General features: G+C 34.6%; 1 protein-coding gene across 3 annotated transcripts in view; it reads right to left on the bottom strand.

Moving 5' to 3' along the window:
• The window catches only part of CEP57L1 (centrosomal protein 57 like 1), a 70,387-nt gene that overhangs the window by 8,328 nt on the left and 42,330 nt on the right, over positions 1 to 19,729 (bottom strand). Inside the window, exons 5-14 of one of the 3 annotated variants that reach the window (XM_060114670.1) lie at positions 17,460 to 17,576; positions 16,196 to 16,273; positions 15,612 to 15,698; positions 10,991 to 11,068; positions 10,633 to 10,874; positions 9,466 to 9,610; positions 5,902 to 7,061; positions 5,417 to 5,512; positions 1,813 to 1,915; positions 17 to 92 (exon numbers count right to left, since the gene is read on the bottom strand). In XM_060114670.1, the coding sequence (XP_059970653.1) occupies positions 6,843 to 7,061; positions 9,466 to 9,610; positions 10,633 to 10,874; positions 10,991 to 11,068; positions 15,612 to 15,698; positions 16,196 to 16,273; positions 17,460 to 17,576 (966 nt within the window). In that variant the 3' untranslated portion in view covers positions 17 to 92; positions 1,813 to 1,915; positions 5,417 to 5,512; positions 5,902 to 6,842. The remainder of the gene's footprint in view (positions 1 to 16; positions 93 to 1,812; positions 1,916 to 5,416; positions 5,513 to 5,901; positions 7,062 to 9,465; positions 9,611 to 10,632; positions 10,875 to 10,990; positions 11,069 to 15,611; positions 15,699 to 16,195; positions 16,274 to 17,459; positions 17,577 to 19,729) is intronic. The other 2 variants (XM_060114672.1, XM_060114671.1) reach the window with 2 other exon arrangements.

Genomic DNA, 19,729 nt, shown 5'->3' on the forward strand with positions numbered 1-19,729 from the left:
TTGAGAGGTTACTTACACGGGGCAGGTATTATGCTAGGTGCTGGACTACAGCGGTGAGCAAGAAAGAATCTTGCCCTCAGGGAGCTTTCAGTCTATGGGAAGACAAACAAACAAATGATAACAAGAAAATGTGCAAAGTGCAAAGATAGGAAAAATACCCAGAAAAGGCAGCTAAGCCAGAATTCAGAGCAGGTAGGGGTGTGAAGAGGAGGCTTAAAGAGAGCTTCTTCTTAGAGGCAGCAGTTAGTTGAGACCTGAAGAATGAGGGGAAGTTAGACAAGCAAAATCTGTGCAGAAAATATGGTGGATAACTTCATCTTTATTTAAAAAGATTATTCTAGAAAGCTGATTATACCATTCACAGAACTTTTTATCTTCCTTTGACAGAAAATTCATAATGCCCAACATTCCACCTCCAACCTGGATCCAGTCTCCCAACATTACAGACTGTTGAACTGGTCATTTACAAGTCTTATATTGTCAAAAAAACCCACCTCAGGGCATAAAGTAACAAGAGATCAATTTGCTTCTCTAATATTTTCTGTTAAAACTGTTAAACACATCGGATACGATGGACCATATATAATAAAAATACATTTCTTCAGCGGGGGTGTACTGTTATAATTCTAATGATTGCCTATGGCATCTAGTAGGCTCTTGCACCAAATGAGAATGCAATGACACTGTACCCATAAGGAGAACACTCCCCAAAAACCCACCAGGAAAAAAATCCACCTGATTCTTTAAGTAAACCAGTTACAGCTATACTCAAAACAAACTCTGGCCTAGACAATATTTTAAAACTTTAAATTTACAATTTTGTTATGTCTAATTCTCCTTATGTAACAAAATACAAAAAAAAAGGAATTAAAGGAGGAAAGTTACATGAAAATAAGTATATGGGTTATGAAGAAAAAAGCTGAGGCATTGGGAAGGTCTATTTAATTACCAAGAAGTGAATTTATTTTCACATCAGTGACAAGTCAATTATTTTTATTTATCCTCATTTTACTTTAATTAAAAAGTGCCATGGCACCCATAAAGAATTTTTTTAATCTCACAGATGCTCTTATGCCTTAGATAGGTTTGTCTAGTTGTACATCTGGGAGTCGGCTTATACTTATCTAGACTTCACATACAATTAAATGTTCTCCGTAGGTACAGCTTTAGTTACAGCTGAATAGAGTTCCAGGAAACCCCATTAGAAGTTTCACTATTTACTCTACACCAACAATGGCAGCTGGTGCATTTTTGGCCACAGTGAGCACTCCTTCCATTGCGCATGACCAACCCACCTTTTCCCCCAAGTTTGATGTCTCACAAGTCAAATTTTAATTTAACTTTTGATGTTTCATCATGGGTTAAGAATACTACTTTATAGTTAAAATTTTATTTTTAAAGTAAGAAGGCTATACAAAAAACTCAGAAATAATTTTCAAGCACACCATCCTAACGAGTTAGCCCACTGTATTAAGTATCTCCTTCTTTAATCTTATACTGCTAAAAACTGAGCATTTCCCTCCAACCCTCCTACCTTTAGCTACAACCTGATAAAAATGGCTATGTTGCCAATGACCCACACAAGTACAGTTAATTCAAGATTCCAGCTCCTATTTCCAGGATTAGAATAGTCACAATACCTCCTGCTTCAGACACTCAAACTTTATAGTTTCACAGTTTCATCAAAGTTGAGACCTGTCTTGGCTAAAAAGTTCCAATTTCATTTTTTTCAATTTCTGATTAAATAAAAAACAAACCTGTTTTTGTTTAAAACAGGTTTTGTTTAAATGAACAAAATCTATGATATCCTACCGAGTTTCTGCTAGGCAAAGCACAGCTGCGGCGTTGCTACAGCAACTCTTGTACACTGACCATAGACTGCCCCATCCAGGAAGGAAATCATTTGCTCCACCCCCTGAGGAGTCAAAGGCAAGCAGCAGTCTGTGAGCAGAGGTACATTTTGAGTTCAGTAATTGTGATCGAGCAACGAGAGACCATTCCTTATTGCCTTTCCTAATAAATGTCACCCCAACAACACAAACTCCAAACCAAGTTGCTGTGTGTGATTATGTATTTCTGCACCATAGTAGGACTATATTCTTTACCCACCCCCCACTAGAAACCTGAGCCAGGAAACAAGCCAAAGCAATTTCCTCCCAGGCACATAGAAAAAGAAAAAAAAAAAAACTAAATTAGAATATTCTCACTTTTTTGAAGAGTACCTTTTGGCTCTTGCTTTCAGGCTTTAACCCATGCAAATTTAAGTTCTACGACAATTTTTTCTTTTTTTTGGCTACTCAGATCTAACATTTATTGAGTGTTTATTCAGTGCCAACACCTCTGCTGGGTGCTTTGACATGTTATTTCATTTAATCTCACAACAATCCTATGAGGTAGGTAGTAATATAATCCCACCTTTACAAGTAAGAAATGGAGGCTCCAAAAAGTTATTTGATCGTCCAAACTACTAAGTGGCAGAATCACAACATGGACCCAAGTCTCCTAATTTCTGAAGTCTATGTTTTTTCTACTACACTACACTGATTTTGCAAGAAATATCTCAATTCTTAATTGAAATATTCAAGTGTTCCTTAAATGAATTTAATTTCTTATGGTAATTTGTTTTAGTAATACACTTCCACAAGTAATGACTTCACTACTGATAAATCTATTCGGCCATTGTCCTAAGTGCATAGAAAACAAAGGCACAGAAAGATAGGGCTGCATTAATAGTCCTGGTGAGTTTTTTGCTAAGTATAAACAACAGCACACACATTCTTTTTTGTTTGTTTTTTTTAAGCATAATTGAATTTTATTTTCTTTTTATATAGAAAAAGAAAAAACTGAAATTTACACATTATTACTGAACACCAGCACATTTTATTATTGATGATTTGAGATAAGTTTGCTTTGTAAATTAAGACTGAAGGTTAACACATTGAGAATGAGCACTGTAAGCAGATATAGAGGGTGTGTGTGTGTGTGTATATGTGTACTGTAAATATATATATAATATATAAATATATATTTATATATTATATATATATATATACATAATCTTGTAAGAAAGGAAACAAAGAAATTAGCTCCCATATTAAATATCAAATATCAGGCTTAAACTGGCCTAGTACATAGTTTTCTAGGATTTATGATTATGATTCATTAAAGTTATATGACTTACTAATGTAAAGACCTCAAGCTGTTAGACATATTCTCAAGAAGGAAAAATCAAACGAAAAACAAACAAAAATAACCTACAACAACAAAAAAACAGTGAACTTAGTACAGAGCCCTGTACAAAATAAAATGTTTGGCAAATGTTTGTTAAATGCAAAGATCTTCAAGAGTTACTGTGATGCTGGTAGCCAGCCAGTGTCCCAGGTATCTACCCTCTCTAATTAGCTACAACAAAGCCTGCTCTTTTCTGCCTCCTGAGGTCAGCCCTTTGGTGAGAAGGGAAGAAAGATGCACAATACAAAACAGTTTAAGTGGAATACTGACAAGAGGGAAAAAGAAGCCAAATATACGAAACTAAGAATCTAATTTATCTTATGCTACCCAAGTCCCCTCCAAATCTGAAAAGGCAACTGTTCCCAGGCACTCAGAAATGGGAGGAAAGGATTATTGTTTGGGTGAGGTGATTGGCTGGAAAAAGCCCTGAAATATGTTTCAAAATATTCTGGACTACTGTATTGCTGATTCAGGTGGTATATTAAACAACAATGTGCATGTGTCTGCTCCTTGCCTTATTTGATGACATTAACAAAGCAGCCAGTCTAGCAGTAAAGCTGAAGTATCTCTGGAATAGGAAGGGAAGAAGGGGAAAGGGAAAAATCTTCAAACCTTTGAATTAATTTTACTTTTTTTTTTTTTTTTGCGGTACGCGGGCCTCTCACTGTTGTGGCCTCTCTCGTTGCGGAGCACAGGCTCCAGATGCACAGGCTCAGCGGCCCTGGCTCACGGGCCCAGCCGCTACGCGGCATGTGGGATCTTCCCGGACCGGGGCATGAACCCGTGTCCCCTGCATCGGCAGGTGGACTCTCAACCACTGCGCCACGAGGGAAGCCCTAATTTCACTATTTTTATAACTTGCATCAGGGCTGTTTGCTGTAGTCCTGATTGAAAAATGTATCAGTAATCATCAAGTCATTGTTTTAGTAAGTGTGTAAAGGTCATTTGTTGCTGTTATTCAGGATGTAGCAATAATGACTTTATCTTTAAAACAGTAGATGGTACTGTGAACAGATTGTCACAGGGAATTGCCAAGATATAGATCAGTTTGGGAGTTGGTGGCAGGAAATTAGAATGAGATACAAAGTGTCAACAGCAGCAAGTGTGCATATCTGCCATTTTTTATCAGTTTTTTTTTTAAAGCAGTAAAGAGGAGACCTGGATGAACAGATTTCTAGAAAAAAGAGAGGAAATTCCTGCAAAATGTATATAGAATAGTGGAATTGGATTCACAAAAGGCGACATCATCTAATGGAGTTAAGTTCAAGTCTTTCCAAACTTGAACACATGCAAAACCTTAATCCAATGTTAGATTTTTTAAAAATGTGTAAGTAATTTCAAATTAATTGTATAAAGCTGTCTTAGCAATTGTCATTTATGTTTTTATATATAAAATGACAAATATATTAAGCAAGCATTCAAAGTAGTTTATTCAATGTTCTAATATTATTCTTTAAACAGATGAAGGAAATCAGAAGTTAACACTTAGAAAATGTATGTCTCCCTATGTAAAGAATCAAGATTTCAGTAGAAAACAGTATCATAGAAGACAGCCACGATTCAGTTAGTATGAAGCCAAGATTGCTGAGAAGGTGAAGTTCATGAATCAAAATTAAGGGTAAAATCAGGAAATTGAATGACTAATACCAGAGAGAGGAAAGGGTCTTTGAAGGAACTAAGCAAATATGATCTTGGATAGATTATCTCGGCACATGGCCTTCAAAGGAAAGGACAATGGTTAGGAAAATAAGGAAAAAAAGGAAGACCGTGAAACAAGATGAAACTCTGAGATAATGATGGAAATAACCTGAAGAAATGTCAATTTTAACCTCTGTTCTACAACCACAGTTTCTAAAGATTTTATTTTAGATGATGGTGATTATTATTATTAAAACACAACTTATGCTAACTAGAACAACTTTGCCACTGCTTTCTCATTCTCAAGTTCTCTGTTTGATTCATTTCTGGTTAATTAGTTTCACCTTCTGTTGGAGTTTTAGTTTTTTTTTTTTTTAACATTTATATTGGAGTATAATTGCCTTACAATGGTGTGTTACTTTCTGCTGTATAACAAAGTGAATCAGCTGTATGCATACATATATCCCCATATCTCCTCCCTCTTGCATCTCCCTCCCACCCTCCCTATCCCACCCCTCTAGGTGGACATAAAGCACCGAGCACTCACATTCTTGAGGAGAAAAGGCAAAGTTGAAAAATAGGTAAGGTGATGAAACTGAGTTTAGACGAAGCAGTCTGTGGAACATCTCTGGGGCTGAAGGTACTGTAAAGGGAGAGGGAGTGAAAGTGGGTGAAGAACAAATGTACTATTTGAACCAAAGGGAGAGAAACTTTTATCTCAGCCATTAGTTGCTTTCAAGGACAATTCCAAATATAAATGTGCCGATTTTCAGTCATCTCCCCACTTCAGGTATGGAAAGGTCTTCTAACAGCACCTCTTCTCTCAATGAGACTGAATCACAGTTTTCCTCCTCCCCCAACAGAGGGTCCACAATTACCCTCTTTCTCCTACACACACTTTTTCGGATTTCCTAGGAGGATATAAAGACTGTCTTTTAAAAAATTGCTTTTCCTAGCTCCCCAAGATGTTGATCTTCTTATTCTTTCACACCTATAGCTTGAACATCCCCCCAGCTGTAGATAAAGATGTACCTCCCAATCCGTTCCTTTGGAATCACCATCTCTTAAACTGCTACCCTATCTTCTGAGTTCCTCACTTCTGTTATGCCTTTTCTGTCAGTCTTCTAGTTCTACTTCAGTTGATGACTCCAGTTCTCTAGTTGCCCCAAAGGATTCTGATGAGAAACCAAATAAGTTCAGAAGAGTTGTACTAGTTTCCATAGGCTTCTGGAAAGATAGGTCAACAAATGTAAATTTATTATAAAGCATATATGTACAAAGAAATCTCTTATGGCACCACGAATCAAAATACCAAAAATATAGTTATAAAGGAGTAAGATCAAAAAAACCAAAGCTAGATTTGTAAAAGAGAATGGGAATAGCAGAGGAAGGCTTCCACAGCTGAGTTATTGTCATCTAAATATTAAGTAACTATGGGTTCCTATTTGTAATTGTCACATAAAAACTTGGGCTAAAGGCCTCTTCCCAAAGCTTTTCCCTTTCCAAAAAAGAAAAACATTTCCCAGTTATAAAATAAGATAGGGAGGAAGCAACAGGAAAGTAAAAAGACCTTTCCATACTCTGTTAATTTTATATTGGTTCTTAAGGTTCCAAGCCTACTAAATAAAAAAGTGTTATGGCACTTGTATCTCAAATTTAACTCAATTTTAAATATCATCAGTCTAGTATAATTTTTTAAATTTAGCTTAAGGTATCTGCACAGTGAACAATGTTTCTAACACATGATGAGATTAGGTACTTCAGTCAATAAGAAAAACAAGAAAGCAATCATTTATTATTTGGGGCTCTTAGGAGGTCATTAGGCACTAATTTTAAAATACTACAGTTTGACACTTTATAGAGGCTAGAAACATAATTCAAAATTTCATAAAGGTATATTAAATTAAAACCACTTTAGATAGTTCAAGATCTCACTGACAAAGTTCATTTAAGGTGACAGTTTTGCTACTGTGTTACTGTTCCCACATGATATCATCTCTTCTCAATTTCATTTGAAGATTATGGACTCCTATTGGACGGAAGTTGCTGCTCTTTTGAGGAGAGTTAGTTAGGAAACATTTCCTGGGGCTATTTTTTATGTTCTTTGATCCGTTACAGTTGCTATCTTCTTTCTGAATAGCTGAAGCTTCACTCATCTTCAAATTCTGAACTTTTTGCTGCAGTTTGCGGACCTGGAGAGAAAAAAAATCTAACATTTTAGTCAAATATATACTTAAAATATACCTTACTGTAGATGGATTAGATTGATGGTTTAAAGATTACGTGAAATTAAAAAGTTCGGTAAGTCTCTTTTTTTTTTTTTTTTTTTTTTTTGCGGTACGCGGGCCTCTCACTGTTGTGGCCTCTCCCGTTGCGGAGCACAGGCTCTGGACGCGCAGGCTCAGCGGCCATGGCTCATGGGCCCAGCCGCTCCGCGGCATGTGGGATCTTCCCGGACCGGGGCACGAACCCGTGTCCTCTGCATCGGCAGGCGGACTCTCAACCACTGAGCCACCAGGGAAGCCCAGTAAGTCTGTATTTATTGAATACCTATTACATGCCTAACACTGTGCTAGTTAGACAGAAAGATAATGAATAAAACAATCTTTGCTTTCAAGGTGTTTACTGCTCTTATTAGTGAAATCAAAGCATATATGTGACAACTAGATAATAATTCAAGCCACAATAATTTTGACTAGGACAAAAAGTGTTTATCTGAGAAGGCTAAAAGTAGGACAAGATCAATGTGGGCTGGAGAAGCTGAGAGGAAGGAATGTTTATGTAAGATATGAAATGGGAAAAATCTGGAGAACAGGGAGGTGAGAGAAGGACCTTTCAGGTGACATTAACAACAAAGCGAAGATTTGGTGCTAGGAATGAACATCAAGTTTATAGAGTCTATATATATATATATATATATATATATATATTTTAAAGTTAAAGTATTCATGAGTTTAAAGTACTACTGAATGACAGTTTAAAAAAAAAAGGCAAAGGAATAACTTTATCTCATTGAGGAGTATCTAGTAATGATTGGGTAGACAGAATTAAACAAAACAAAACTTATAAACTAGTCAAAACCCATTTCTTCCAAGTCCAGTCCATTACTTAATATTTTAAAAATTTTTAAATATTTATTTATTTAATTAAATTAATTTATTTATTTTGGCCAGGCCACACAGCTTAGCTCCCCAATCATGGATCCAACCTGTGCCCCCTGCAGTGGAAGCGCAGAATCCTAACCACTGGACCGCCAGGGAATTCCCTCCATTACTTAATCTATTTCACTTAAGCACAGCCTAATTTGTAGAGCTGGTCTAGACACTGGCTAAGTATCTGGTGTTCTATTTGTGTAAAAATGCTTGAAAATTTATACTGCTATAGTTATTATGGAATATAAATAATATTTTTCAAAATATTATTTATGTACACACTTCCTAAATTAAAAAAATATGACTCTTCTTCTATTCCTTTCAAGTTTCTCCTGTGTGATTCTAAGAAAGTATACAAGTTATATAATCTTCACCCTAACACAATCATACAAAAAATTTACTTACTATAGACTTAAAAGCCAGTAAAGTGAAAATGTTTGCTTTAAAATTTCATTTCCTTCTTTCTTTCTTTATTGGCCATAGAAGAGTAAAGGCAGTAAAATTCTGCATTCTTTATTACTTTCCTATAAAAGTGGGGAAGGCTTAATTGTGAGGTTAATATATCACCAACTTATATGAATGCTGATTATTCCATAGGCAGATAGCTACATGATATGACCTGAGGGTTCCTGGAAAGACTCCCTCTGCTTTCTGTTCCAGTAGCCTAATCGTACTAAGAATGGAGTCATTGTCTTGGGACAAAATATAACATTCCATGATTTTTTCATTAAAATATTAAAACTTTTATGCCATTCTTAGCTGTTAAGAATTTACACACAAGGATAGAGTCCCCCTCATCACCCCTCTAGAGCTAGCTGAGCACAGGTCTCCAGGGAATGGAACACAGCATAGCTTGTTCTGGGAAACTGGAAATAGCAGTTTTAGAGTTGGGGTACTGCTTCAGAAGCCAGGTTTATATATGCATTAGACACCTGTTGACATAAGGGGCTTCATTAAGGCATTAGGGGAGAGAGGGATAAGGGGAAAGAATGCTAAAAGGATAACTGGGAGAGCTGTAAAGCAAATCTAGCCTACCTCTTAATTTTCCCAAAGTTATTTTTAAACACATAACTAAACTTCCTTTTCTTTTCTTTTCTTTTTTTTGGTCACACCATGAGGCTTGCAGGATCTTAGTTCCCCAACCAGGGATTGAACCTGGGCCCCAGCAATGAAAGGGCCGAGCCCTAACCACTGGACCACCAGGGAATTTCCCATAACTAAACTTCCTTGTTTCCTTTTCTTTGTATTATCTTGGAGAGTTACGTAGGAGGCCATGTTATTTCAATGGACAGATGACTCTATAATAAGCCTAAGGGATTCCTATCTATCATCTTTTGTCTAAGCCATACATACAGGCCTCAAATTTGGAAGGGCATACAGAGATATAACACTGAATCCAGATACATTATCTTTTCATTAAAATCTTTTACTAAAGCCTTCTTACACTGTCTTGATGCTTCATTAGTTTAGAAATTTGTTCTCCTTTAATTTCCATTTTCTTGACTAAATGTTCTAGTGCACATTCTATGTTTTCACAGACTGATTGGCTTTCAGTTTCTTTCATTTGATTCAGCAGGTCTTGGTACTCCCTATGAAAGAAAAGCAAATATCAAGTGCTATTACAGTTTATAGTATATGTCTTTGTCACAATTAGACAATATTCTGTTCAATCATAAATTTTAATCAGAGTTAAATATTAACCTTCAAAGACAGTCTCTTTCTGTAGGGTTATCAAATTAAATCTATGGTAATTATAAACAGGCTCTTATGATTTGAGATTAGATATATTTAGAAATATCTTAGACTTAGGATCTTAAAGAATCTTAAAAAAAAGGTCTGAATTCTTGATGTTTACAGTTAAATGTAGTAAAATATTCTGATGTCCTTAGCTAGAGGCATTAAGGGACTCTTTTTCATTCCAAGTTTGGAATTCTTAATGTAGAATCTGTGGAAGAATTCCAGCTATAGAAGTATTTGCCTGAGAAATCCCTAGATTTGGTGATAGCCTACTCAAAGAAACACTGCCAATAGAACTAGTTATATCTTCTACAGAGGTCTTAGTTCAACTAGCTGGCCACCCAAATCACGTATTTTCTGGAATTTTTGTTGAATATATATTTAAACTTGAAGCTTAAAGTATATATCCCATACAGAATCTTGTTTACTATGGATGCTTCAAACTTGTAATGCAGACCAGCCAGAATCTAAAACAAGCAATTGCTTTCCTATTTGTCTAATGAAATCATTCATTTAACTAAAAAGATTATAAAAAACAAGAGGAGAATCTTTCTTATAAAAGCATTTGTGAGTTATAATTTAAGGTCACCAGACCCCATTTGTTAGAATGACAGAAATATTTGTCTATCAGTTCAGATCTTGGGAATACAGAAACACTTTAAATTGGAAAAAGTAGTAATTACACATAGATAATTAAAATGCAATTGAAATACAACAAATATAATGAAAAAATCAATGACAACAAATCTGCAGATCAAAATAAATCCAAATGGCTAAGTAAGACTTTTAAGAATTTATAAGTGGCATTGTTTGAAAGACTGAGAAGAAAAAAAGATACCTAAATATCTTGCTACTTCTTCTGATAAACACTTACATAGTCATTTGGTCCAGCTCATCTTGCATTGCCATCAAAAGTTCAGACAAATTGTTACAAATGGAAATGGACTTTTCTGAGTCAGAAGGTACATCTTCACATTGAGAAGTTGTTCTAGAAGGCTTGTAGAGACATCTAGGTTCAGAAACTTCAGCCAGTTTCTGAAGGATATGTGGCCTGTAATGTTGCATTGTCTGCAGGTTTTGGGTACGTGCATTCCTGGAATGGCCTGCACTGGCAGACTTCGGGGGGAAAAGAAATAGCTGAGAATGATTTTAAGTAACTGATGGCATTTAAATAGCACTTACAACAAAGCCTGAGTTTATCTGACCAAGTATCCTCATTTTTCCCCTCTCACCTTCTCGGCCACAATAGGCAGTGATCCAAACTTTGAATAAATTTGCGGAGGTGGTCCTCCCTTTAAACATTTAGTTTTCTAAATATTGATAAGGGAAAAAGTAAACAAAAAATATTTTAAAAGACATTTATCAAATGCAACATTATTAGCCATTAAGAAAATGCAAGTTACAATGAAACATCACTATACACCTATTAGAACAGCCAAAAAAAAAAAAAAAAAAAAGTGACACCACCAAACGCTGGCAAGGATGCGGAGAAACCAGATCACTCATATGCACAAAATAATGCAGCCACTTTGGAAGACAGTTTGGAAGTTTCTTATAAAACTAAACATGTAGTTATCATATGATTCAGCAATTGCACTTTTAGACATTTATCCCGGAAAAATGAAAACTTATGTTCACACAAAAACCCGTATACAAATGTTTATAACTGCTTTATTTGTGATAGCCTAAAACTGAAAACAATCCAAATATCCTTCAATAGGTAAACAGTTAAACTGTGGCACATCCATAACATGGAATACTACACAGAAACTTTTAAAAATGTATTAATACTTGGGTGGATTGCAAGGGAATTGGCTGAGCAAAAAAGGCCTCTCAAAAGGTTACATACTAGGCTTCCGTGGTGGCGCAGTGGTTAAGAATCCACCTGCCAATGCAGGGGACATGGGTTCGAGCCCTGGTCACGGAAGATCCCATACGCCGCGGAGCAACTAAGCCCGTGCGCCACAAGTACTGAGCCCACATGCCACAACTACTGAAGCCCGTGTGCCTAGAGCCCATGTTCCTCAACAAGAGAAGCCACAGCAATAAGCCCGCGCACCACAATGAAGAGTAGCCCCCACTCGCCGCAACTAGAGAAAAGCCCACGTGCAGCAATGAAGACCCAACGCAGTCAAAAATAAATAAAAATTTTAAAAAAAGGTTACATACTGTATGATTACATTTATATAGCATTCATGAAATAAAATTATAGAGATGGTAAACAGATTAGAAATTGCTAAGGGTTAGGGAGCAGGATGATGTGTAACTATAAAGGGATGGCATGAAGAAACCTTATAGAGGTGGAATAGTGCTGTATCTTCATTGTGGTGATGGTTACACAAATATACACATGTGATAAAACTATATAAAACTACATATACTCACACACACATACATATACACACACAACTAAATGAATAAAAAACTGTTGAAATCTCCATAAGTTCTGTGTATTGTACCAATTTCAATTTCCTGGACTTTATACTATATTTATGAAAGATGTTACCATTGGGGAAAACTGGTTGAAGATACATGGGACCTCCCTTTATATTTTTTTGTTATCTCCTGTGAATATATAATTTTTCAAAATAAAAAGTGAAAAACAAAAATAGACACTTATGGTTAGGATATGGAACAATGGTAACTGCTGATTGGAACATAAACTGGTCCAATCACTTTGGACATTATCTCGTAAAGCTAAGGTGCATAACACTTATGGCCCAGGATCTTAGAGAAACTCCTGAACACATACACCAAGAGGTATGTACAAGAAAGTTCTCAACAGTGTTTTTTATAATAACAAAAAGTGAGCAACAAACCAAATGATCACTGAAAGGAGAAAGGAAAAAAATATTTTTAGCAATAAAAAGCAGCGAACCATAGGTATATGCATCAATTGGAAGAATCTCATAAACTTAATGCTGAGTGGAAAAAGAAAGCTGCTGAAGAGCACAAACAGAATAAGTCCATTTACATAAAGTTCAAAGCATAAACCTAAAAAATGTATTTCTTAGGAATACTTATTTGGCAAAGTAATTTTTTTAAAAAAAGCCAGAGAATGATAAAAGCAAAATCAGAATTGTGGTTAATCCTTGGATGGAGGGAATACAATTTAGGAGAGATATATGCTGGGGCTTAACAGTGTTGGTAATGTTCTATTTCTTAAGCTGGGTGGTCAGTACACCAAGTGCTAATTTCATTATTATTCTTCGAGCAGACATTTTTTGCTATATATACTCCTTCATGAAACATTTTAAAAAAGACACTGCTGAACTACATTCTTAAAAGTAAATGATTTCACTATTTTTGTAGGAAGGATTGAACTAGGGTGACCAATTGTCTCAATTTGCCCATGATACAGGATTTTCAGTACTAAAACCAGGAAAGTCACAGGCAAACTGGGGTGAATTGGTCATTCTACTTAACACTTCAGCAAGAGAATAATCAATAAACTGAGCATATTCCATAATGAAAACAAAATATTACCAACTCTAAATGAAAATTTAGATATCTTAACTATTATAAACATTCAATTTTTTTTCCTGAAAATTAAAGAAATAAAATGGCTTAGAGGTAGAGAAATCACAAGTTTGAGTCAGTTCTTATTCACTCAAGAGTTGCTTGGTGGCCCTGGACAATCATTCAAGCTCTGTACTTTAGGAATGGTAATTTCAAGTAATGGAAGACAATGGTCTGGTCTAAGGCTATTTCAAGCAGTTATAATTAAGAGTAAAAGAAATTTAATTCTTTTAGTTACTATATTGAATGAGATCTCTGATTGATTACAGTCTAACCTTTTAAGAGAATAATGAAAACATCACAGGAAAGGCTTCCATCATCTTGCTTACCACATTCAAACAGCCTGATTCTTTACTTCCAAGCTCACCTTATACTGTTGTCACTTACCATCTAGAAGTATAGCTCTAATCATTTGCCTACAAGCCTTCAATGGTTCCCAATGATTTATAGAATAAAAATTCAAATTCTTAACATGGCATTGAAGATCAGTCATAATCTCACCTCAAGCTATATTTTCAATTTCAGTCTCATATGACACCATCTCACACCCAGTACTGGACAATTACTTATGGTTTCGTGGAAAAACCAACTATACTCTCAGACTGTAAAACACTTTTCCTCATCTCTATCAATACTTACTAATTTTCCAAGGCCGCCTTTAATGCTGCTTCTTGCATGACCCCTTCACATATTCTTTATCTATACAGCACCACAATACTTTGTTTATACCTCCATTAAGTTTTTATTATACTCTGCCTTATATTTGTATATTTATCTGCCTCTCTGTAAATTCCTGTGTTATTTATCTTTTTACTACCTAAAGGTACTAGTCTATGTAAATCAAGATGTATGAGTTGAATGAACTACATCCAGGATATGGAGTAAGTGTCAGTGAGACAAGCAGGACTCTCATAGAGGTTTCAAAATCAGATCCTACCTTCAGCAAGCAACTAAGTGTCCCTGCCATCTTTAAAGGGAGGCATTATTACAGGCAGATCCTATGAACTTGGGACTTGAACTAACTACTTCTTTAAAGTGATTTTGCTGTTAATTACTTTTTCTTTTCTTCCAGCAGCTACCTTTTCTTTCCTTCATTTCTTCTACGTTGTTTCTCCCTGTACCTTATTAAAATTTTTTTTCCACTAATTCATCAAAGGATGCCATAAAACACAAATACAAAAATAAGTCAATAATTTTCCACTTGCAAATTACTTATAGTGATTTTCTATTTGGCTTTGCAGCTTCTAACCTTACTGTACAGACAAGACAGAAAACATACTTGAGGAAGGAAATAAGCTAAAAAATCAACATAAATTGCATTGGGAAAATGTTTTTCATTACTGTATTTTGCAAATTCTTTGAAAGAAAAAATCTGTGAAAAATGCAGCCAAACTATTAAATAGTAACTCTTATTTATGGAATAAATGACTAGCTAAAGTTAGGTATAACGTTTCCTCCATTATCGTATCCATAGGGTGAGCCTATGGCAGTGGCCAGAACTTGCAAATAGCATGCTTGGTTCCCACAGCAAAGAACACACACAAACACTACATGCATATTGAGTAAACAGTAATGATGGTCATCAAAACTATAATTTCAGAATCATAAGATTAAAAGGGATTAACATTTTCTTTCTTACCATTATAAATAAGAAAGTTTAATATAATAAACCCCAAACATCAACTCATCTAAACAAAATATTATTGGTAAATCTATAAAGTACTTCCCCAATCTTTATTTTTAGGCAAATCCAAAGGCTATGAGCACAGAAAAAAATAGTTTACCTAGAGAAATGACTATAATTATAATACTATAATTTATAATACAATATAATTTAATACTGTATCTTTGTCTTTTTATTGTGCATATATTATATAAAACTGTTTCCAGGATCTATTGTGTTTGTCAGTATCTATTGTGTTGTTTACTGCCTCTTTCGTAAAGTATCCAAAATACATTTCTCTAACAGTTTAGTACTAGGAAAATGTTTGTCTTTCTAGAAAAACTGGAAGGCTTATTGTTATTTCACAAAGATAGATGTACTGCCCATTATATGCTCCTTTTTGCTTTGGCTGCTAAGCAAACTCAGAGCTAGGTTTTGCACTCAACTGCTGTTACTTTCTTTAACCTAGGTTTTATGGAATTTTCTGTCCTCTCACCCCAAACCATCATTACTTGACTCATGTTTTTATGCCCATTTCAAAGCATTGTCTTGTACTATAAATCTTTTCAAATTTTTTTTGGAAATGGATAGGTATAAATATTAAAAGGGTGAAGAAATAAGTATTAGCAAGAAATAAGTATTAGCAAGATAAGAATAAAGTGTTTGCATACCTTTGAAGATTTCTTCTTTTCCTTGGAGCGCTTTGGATTTGATAGTGAAGACATCAAAATTCTACTGATTTCAAGTCCAGTTTGAAGCTACAATATTGAAAAAAATGTATTAAATTGATTTTTAACAAGTTTCTTCTTCTTCAAAAACATTATAATGAGGATCAGATCTCAATTTATAAAGACAAAATGTTTTTTGAGGAAGAAAAGAAAGCCTCAAATACTATTTTTTGTGTGAAAAAGTTACCAGGTCTACTGGTAATTACAATCATTTTCTGTTTTTAAGGGAATGAATTATTTTATGTATCTCAAACTGAAAACAATCTATAGCAGGAATTCTTTCAGCTGAGAATATATATATGTTTGTCAGAATTTCAAAAGACCAAAAGATCTCTTGGCAATACATCCAAGTATATAAATATACTGGCTGACTTATTGAGAACTTCAGTATTATAGCAAAACGAGACAAAATATAACAAGCTAGGAAGCCGAAATTAGAGTCTAGAATACAGGTTTCAGTTAATAAAGTACAATAAAACGTACATGATTTTAATGTGATAGATGAGATGATATAGTGCTCTATTTACCTGAGAAGCTTTGTCTTGAAAGAGCTTACGCTGATGTTCTTCTTCCTTTAGTTTTTCCTCTAAATGTTTAATCTTGCCCTGCAAAAGAATAAAAAATCTGGGATTATTATACAAAAACTAGAGCCAAATATCTTATATTCCTTTTCCAAATAGAGTCCTTAGGGTATTGATTCTTAATAGTTTGGTAAATTAAAGCAGAAAGTAAGAAAAAGGAATGGCAAAAAATGCTAAATTTTTCTTGGCTTTCTTCCTATGCTTTTTTATCTGCTATTATATACAAGAAGACCAAAGGAAAAGGAAAGAATGTATATGCATAGGCTCTTTTAACTTTCATCAACAAAATCATAATAATGAAAATTTGGGAGGTTTTAAAGGTCTAGAAGGTCAAACAATTATAGTCTTGGGTCTCAATGTTTCATTCAAAATATAGACAAATTACAACAAACGTCTATTTATGCTGTACTTAGGGAAACAACAGTAATATACATGAAATGATATGATTTGACTCAGACCATGTATATACTGTATAATCTTTTTTTTTTTTGCGGTACGCGGGCCTCTCACTGCTGTGGCCTCTCCCCGTTGCGGAGCACAGGCTCCGGACGCGCAGGCTCAGCGGCCATGGCTCACGGGCCCAGCCGCTCCGCGGCATGTGGGATCTTCCCGGACCGGGGCACGAACCCGTGTCCCCTGCATCGGCAGGCGGACTCTCAACCACTGCGCCACCAGGGAAGCCCTATACTGTATAATCTTATACACATAAGTATTTCATCTTATGTCCATGGTGTAGTTTAGAAGACAGTACTATTTCAAAGGGTGAGTTTCCTGAGTGTTGGAAAACTCAAGGAAGGCTTCACAGAGGAAGCAGGACTGGAAGAAAGTCCTATGAAATGGATAGGATTTGGGTAGAAAAGGAGAGGGCATTTCAGGACAGGATCTAGAGTAGGCTTAACTTAATTGTAAGTGGTGAAAGGCAATCTTTTCAATATCCTTTAGGTAAATTACTTAACAAATGAAAATGTTCTGCCATTGCAGAAGAAACCAAAACTACAATTTCACATCAAAAGGCAAGCTCATTCATGTTGTGATAGAATACATTAACTTTTCATCTCTATAGGCAGGAATTCATATCTGGATTACTAAAAGTTGTTAATGAAGTTTTATGAATCTAATTTTACTGCATATTCACATACAGTGTAATTATGCTTAGTACTAAAGATTTATTCCTGGCATCACCACTTCAAAGAAACAAGTAGAAGCTTACCTCAGCAGTTTTCTGAGTTGTTGTAAGTTTAAAACATTCTTTTTCTAAGACATCAAGCTTTTCAAGTTTTGCTTGAAGCTTCATATGATCCTGTTCTTTTTCCCTTTGAAGCTGGGCCTGGAAAGGAAAAAAACAAAACCTAAGTTTGGCAAGTGATGCCAATGGCTCAAGAGTAATGCAATTTCTGAGAATTCAAAGCACAATATAAATCTGTCATAAGAAACACACACATACATGTACATACTTTAGGTGCTTATGAGCAAAAAAACAAGAAAATAAAATACTTTTAAAAAACAAATATAATGTGTAAAAAAAGATATTAGATCAATGGAACAAAATCTTCTATGTATCTTTATATAGTATTTCTACTATGGAAAACATCATCAGAGAAACGTGTATTAAATAAATAAAGGTGTTATTCACAAGGTGACCAAACCAGTCACTGATTTACCCGCTCTCTAACATAGAAAAGTAACTATCAAAGGAATAAAACATACAGAGAACAATCTTTCATTAACTTAAAACTGCTCTAAAAAAATAGTCTATTAAAAAACGAAAAACTGAAACAACCAATAAACAGAGTCTTGGTGACCTGTGGTCTAACATTCAATTGGAGTTACAGAACAAGAGGAGAGAGAAGTCAGACAAGGATAATTATTTGAAGGATAATGGCTAAAAATGTTCCAATTTTGATGTAAAATATTAACTGACATATTCAAGAATCTAAACAAAACAAAACAAAACAAAAAATAACCCAAGCAGAATAAATACAAAGAAAACCCCATTTGGGCACATTATCAAATGGTGGAAAACCAGTGATAAAAGGAAAAAAAAGCAGCCTGAGAAATAACACATTATGCCCAGAGGAATGAAGATAACAATTCTCATTAGAAACTATGAAATCCAGAGGACAATTGAGAGAACAGCTTTAATGTGCTAAAAGAAAAAAAGCATCAACTACAATTTTATATCCAGTGAAACTATCCTTCACCAATGATGGTGAAATAAAGCCTTTTCCAGACAAATACATGCTAAGAGAATTTCCAGCATACTTTTAAAAGAAGTACTTCAGACTAAAGGAAATGACACTGGATGAAAAACTGATTCTACCTAAAGAAATAGAAAGCACTGGGAATGGTAAAAATGTGGATAAATATCTCCTTGTTTCTTAATTTTCTTTAAAGGAAAACTGATCACTTAAAGCAGAAACAAAAACAATGTATTGTGAGTTATATAATATAAAATGTATGAAAACTGTAGCACAAAGGGAGATAAGTGGAAGCATACTGTGGTAAGGACCTAATATTACATGTGAAATGTTTTAATACTAATTCATGGCAGACTATGGTAAGTTAAGAACACATATTTTAACCTGTAGAGCAGGTGCTAAAAAGGAGAAGGAGAAGGGAAAAAGTACAAGAAGAGAAGTCAATAGAATATAAGAAGAAACCACTAGAGAACTTAAAAAATATTTTTAGCTGAAAGATAATGAAAATATAAAATATCAAAATCTGTGGGATGCAAGTAAAGCAATGTTTACAGGGAACTTGATAGTTTTAATCACAAGATATAACATTTAAAAAGAAATAATAAAAGTTTTAAAATCAATAATCTAAGTTTCTAACATACAAAGGTAGGGAAAAAATAGCAAATTAAACCCTACATAAATAGAAGGAAGGAAATAATAAAAATGAAGTGGAAATCAATGAAATAGAACATAAAACTTAAAAAAAATTTTTTTTGAAAAAAAATCAATAAAGTTGATAAAGTGATAGGTAGAGTGATAATTTTAAAAAGAGCAAAAATACAACTTAGTAATATCAGGAATGAAAGAGGGACTTCTCTGAAGACACAAGAAGAAACGAAAATCTGAGTAGCCCAATCTCTGTTATAAATAAATTGAATTCATTATTCAAAAATACTTTACATTTAAAGAAAACTCCAGTCCCAGATAGCATCTATCAAATTTGAATTCTATCAAACATTCATGGAGGAAATAATACTACTCTTATACAAGGTCTTCCAGAAAATAGAAGAAGGAATCTTCCCAACTAACTTTATGAGGCCAACAAAACCATAACACCAAAACCAGACATTATAAGAAAATTACAAACCAAGATCCCTCATGGACAAAGTCACAAAAATAGTTAAGCAAAATATTAGCAAACTGAATCAAGCAATGTAAAAAAAGAATACTGTTTTAAGATTGATTGGGGTCTATATCAGGAATGCAATGTTGGTTAACATTTGAAAATCAAACAGTGTAACTT

This window comes from Mesoplodon densirostris, chromosome 12 (genome assembly GCF_025265405.1).
Source record: "Mesoplodon densirostris isolate mMesDen1 chromosome 12, mMesDen1 primary haplotype, whole genome shotgun sequence".
Taxonomy (NCBI): Eukaryota; Metazoa; Chordata; class Mammalia; order Artiodactyla; family Ziphiidae; genus Mesoplodon; species Mesoplodon densirostris.